Source organism: Epinephelus lanceolatus, chromosome 4 (assembly GCF_041903045.1).
Source record: "Epinephelus lanceolatus isolate andai-2023 chromosome 4, ASM4190304v1, whole genome shotgun sequence".
In the NCBI taxonomy this organism is placed as follows: domain Eukaryota; kingdom Metazoa; phylum Chordata; class Actinopteri; order Perciformes; family Serranidae; genus Epinephelus; species Epinephelus lanceolatus.
Window position 1 is genome coordinate 19,453,317 of NC_135737.1, and position 4,078 is coordinate 19,457,394.

The following is a 4,078-nucleotide window of genomic DNA, read 5'->3' on the forward strand; positions in this document are numbered from 1 at the left end:
GGCAGTTATTCATGTGGTGGCATACAGAATAAAAAGGTTGGAACCTGGCATCCTGTAATGGTGAACACTGTGCCAACTGAGGTTATTAATGTGGAATAAATGGAGAGAAAGCTGGTCGTCAGCATGAACAGTCACCTTGAGGCCGGGGGGGCCAAATATAAACTGTATAATTTTACAAGAATATGGGATTATAAAATGTTAATCAGCAGACTTGGCGTGCTCACTCAAAAAGTCTCAAAAAAGTAATAGGGTGCCGGTCCAAAAACATCACAGAAAAGTACAAAACCTGACAGCACTCACTTATAAGTGTAACACTTTTAATTTAATAAACTGCACAACAGCAGATAAACGGACGCGTTTCAGCTCATAGCTGTCCTCAGCATTAAATGGTTTGTAGGTGTGTCACCCTTTTAACTGAAGCCAGCTGGTTCCGACTGACAACAATACAAAGATACAAATACAGACCATTCATAAATAATACATCGAATAGTCTAGATATAATAGAAAAATAGTCTAAGTATAATAGAAAGATAGAAAATCATCAAGCACAAAATGCAATATCAAAAAATCAAAATACATGAGAAACTTTGTAAAAATCAACAACAACTCTTTGTCATGACCAAAAGTGTCAATAATGTCCAACAATATGCAAAAGACAACAACAATAGAACCTACATAGGTCCATATTAACGTAGTTAACAGATGTGTGACTAATAGATATGGTCCATATACCGTCTGTGAAAAGTAGTGTCTAATGCCGAGTGAATTAAGAAGAGTCTTACCAACTCTCTACAGCAAAACTGAGGACATTATTACCATCATGTGGAGGTTTATGACTTTTTTCTGCTGAACTTTGGGCCTAAACCATGACACCCAAAGTCTCCAACAACCACACTGAGGAACATGTCACCATGACTCAAGTATGTGAACTGTTAGACCAGCACAAAGATTTCCATAGAAACTTGCTTGAACAACAGGAAAAAAAGCTTCAAACCCTGTGAACAGATCATAGTTCATTCTTCAAACAAGAGGACTGATGATCTGTCAAAGCAAGTCTATGATCTCACTGTGAGTCTAGAGATGACTCAGAAGGAACTTGATGATTTAAAAGTCTCATTTTAAACTTGGTCCAAGAACTGCAATGAAACCAAGACATATTTGGGCACTATCTGCAAAAGTGTGACCTCAGTTTCAGACACAACAAATTATCTGGAGGGCTAGTAAAGGTGCCATGATAAGAAAAACTACAGCTGGGATATCTGAAAATAGAGTTGGGTTGGGCTCATAGATCTGGGAAACCCATAAGTCACGACCCATCATAGTTAGAGTCTGGCGATTAAAGGACAAACTTGCTGTTCTGGATAAAGCGAAAAATCTAAATGGTTCAGGCATCTTTATGAATGAGGACTTCCCAGAAGCTGTCCGGCGAAGAAGGAAAGAACTACTTCCAGCAGTGACGGGAGCTCAAGAGAGAGGTTCCGTTGTGTATTTGAGACACGACAAGGTGACTGTCCGTCCAATATCCTCAAAACACATCCCAACAAACGAAGGCCAGCGCTCAGACTTTGTCTTATTAGTCTCCACCGTTAGGCATCTATACAGTTCCTTGATTACTTAACCACACCCAACAAATCTAATCCTGAAGGCCAGGTCCTATGATCCTTTTTATAACTCACTCATACAATTTTGATGTTGACCCAGACCTACATTTTATTTATATTCTGATGTCTCCATTCTCTCTAGTTTTTGTAATGAATCCCAGTTTAATGATTTGTTTGTTGCTATCCCTCCTAATATAGTGACATGTAACCAGTCAGAGCTACTGTTGAGGACTGAGACTGTAAACCAATGTCCTTCTCATAAAGACCTGCACACATTCACACACATTACTCACTCATATTTTTCTACTTTAAATGACTTGTAATTATTGTTACTGTTGTCATATAAACTTTGTTATTAGTTGATTTTTGTCTCAGCCATTTCGATCAAAACAGGTTATTTTGATGCCTCACATTGAGAACTGGTTGTCTGCTTAACGGGTGTGTTACACATATAATTATATAATGTATCTAACTCATCTCCCCACTGAAATATCAGTTAGTGAGAAACATCATGCAGTATGATGATATCATGTAAGTAATGTATCTCTGGAGGAATCGGGCAAGTCAAACAGATCTGAACTGGGCCGAACACTTAAGATAAGGGGAAGGACATCCCACAGATTTTGTTCATTGATAAGAAGAACAGATGAAGACTGATGAAGACATTTTTAGGTAACTGTTACTCTTGTATTCTGAATGTTGGATTTGTATTCAGCCACAGTGCAAATAGTCTGCTTTAAAGGGTAGATGAGGAAAGACAGAAAAGTATATGTGTGTTGTTTTACTGTCAGTTATTCAGCATTTTGAGGATGTGTTTTAGTGTGTGTATGGACTTTTCACTCATTGTATCTTTCACAGGTTTGCTTCAGTGCATAGCTGCAAAATGCCGAATCTGACTGAATATCCAGGCAATGCAACTTCCAGCAGAAGCCTGTCTGTGATCATCAAGGTGTGTGTGGTGGTCCCCTCCTTCTGTGTCTTCTTCTGCTGTATTATTGTCATGCTGCACATCTTTGCATCTCACAGGCAGTTCCTGGACACATCACGTTACATCCTGTTTGCCTACATGCTGATCAATGACACTGTCCAGCTTTTGTTCTCTGTGCTGCTCTTCCTCTTTGTCATGGGCAGAGTAAAATTTGCTTTTATCCTATGTGTTCCTCTGTTGTTTGTTTCAAGCGCCACTTTCCAGAACACGCCTTTAATTCTGGCCACAATGTCACTGGAGCGTTATGTTGCCATCTTCTATCCCCTGCAGCGCCCGGCCGCCTGGCGCTCAGACCGTATCTGGATCATTATTCTGTCCCTGTGGCTCATCAGCTGTATCTTCCCTGTGATTCACTACTCAATTGGGAAAAGAGACCCTGCTGTGGATATCCTCTCTACCCCTGTGCTTTGCAAATCTACCATTGTCAACTCATCTCCAATCCAGGATATGTTTCGTGCTGTTGTAAATATTCTCTTCTTTGCAGTAGTAGCTGTTGTCATCATCTTTACATATGTGAGAATCCTGCTGGAAACCAGGAAAATGAGACAAGATAAAGTGTCTGTGAACAAAGCCATGCACACTGTGCTGCTACACGGCTTTCAGCTGCTGCTATGTGTGTTGGCCTTCACTTATCCGATCACTGAAACTCTCGTAGTGCTGCATGCCAACTGGTTGCCAGAGGACATTGCCTTTTTTAACTATTTCTGTTTCATCCTTACTCCACGCTTTCTCAGCCCGCTCATCTACGGCTTTAGAGATCAGAGTCTCAGGGGCTGCATCAGGGAAACTTTCCCCTGCTGCTCAGACAAAGTCAAACCTAGTGTCAGAGGCAAGCTGCAGGACAAGTTGCAGGCAAGCTAATACTATCAGCCTTCTCTAATCCACTGTGATTAGACTCTATTACAGATATTTAAAAACCATAAATCACAAAAGACGCCATGGGCTCTAGTTTCCCGGCGCGGCGCAGGGTGGCGAACCCTGTGCAGAGCTAGTTTCGAGCAGCGCAACCCGACGCGAGCTCAGTTTGGTAGTTTGGCAGGCCGAGGTGCGCTGAGATGGGTGTGGCGGCGCAGCAGGGGGAGGTGTCGACAGATCCAGCTTGGCGCAGCGACAGTTTCGTGTCAAAAGGCTTCGCCGAACGTGCGCTAAAAGCTCGCCAACTGAAACCAGGTCTACTGTCAGCGCAGGAGGAGCGCAGCAGGTGTAAGCCAAAGTTTGGCTGACCGGCGGACAGTGCACACACTTCACCAAAACCTCACAGGCAGGTTTCCAGAATATCAGGCACATTAACGATGCAATCAATAGCCACAAAAACACTATTCAATGCAACTATCTGCAATCAGCACATAAATGTATCTCTATATCGACTGTCCCGTCACATCTGATGTCAGATCAAAGGGGATTGGAACTGTTTGGCACGTTTGGCACGTGTAATGGAAACCCAACCTGATTTGATTAACACAGTTGCAAACTAATGAGTTCACATCCC

At 42.1% G+C, this 4,078-nt stretch overlaps 1 protein-coding gene across 1 annotated transcript; it reads left to right on the plus strand.

Moving 5' to 3' along the window:
- Positions 1–2,484: 2,484 nt before the first annotated feature.
- Positions 2,485–3,450, plus strand: LOC117259181 (odorant receptor 131-2-like). The gene has a single exon (XM_078167495.1). It carries the CDS (start codon positions 2,485–2,487, stop codon positions 3,448–3,450), a length of 966 nt encoding a protein of 321 aa, XP_078023621.1.
- Positions 3,451–4,078: the final 628 nt, after the last annotated feature.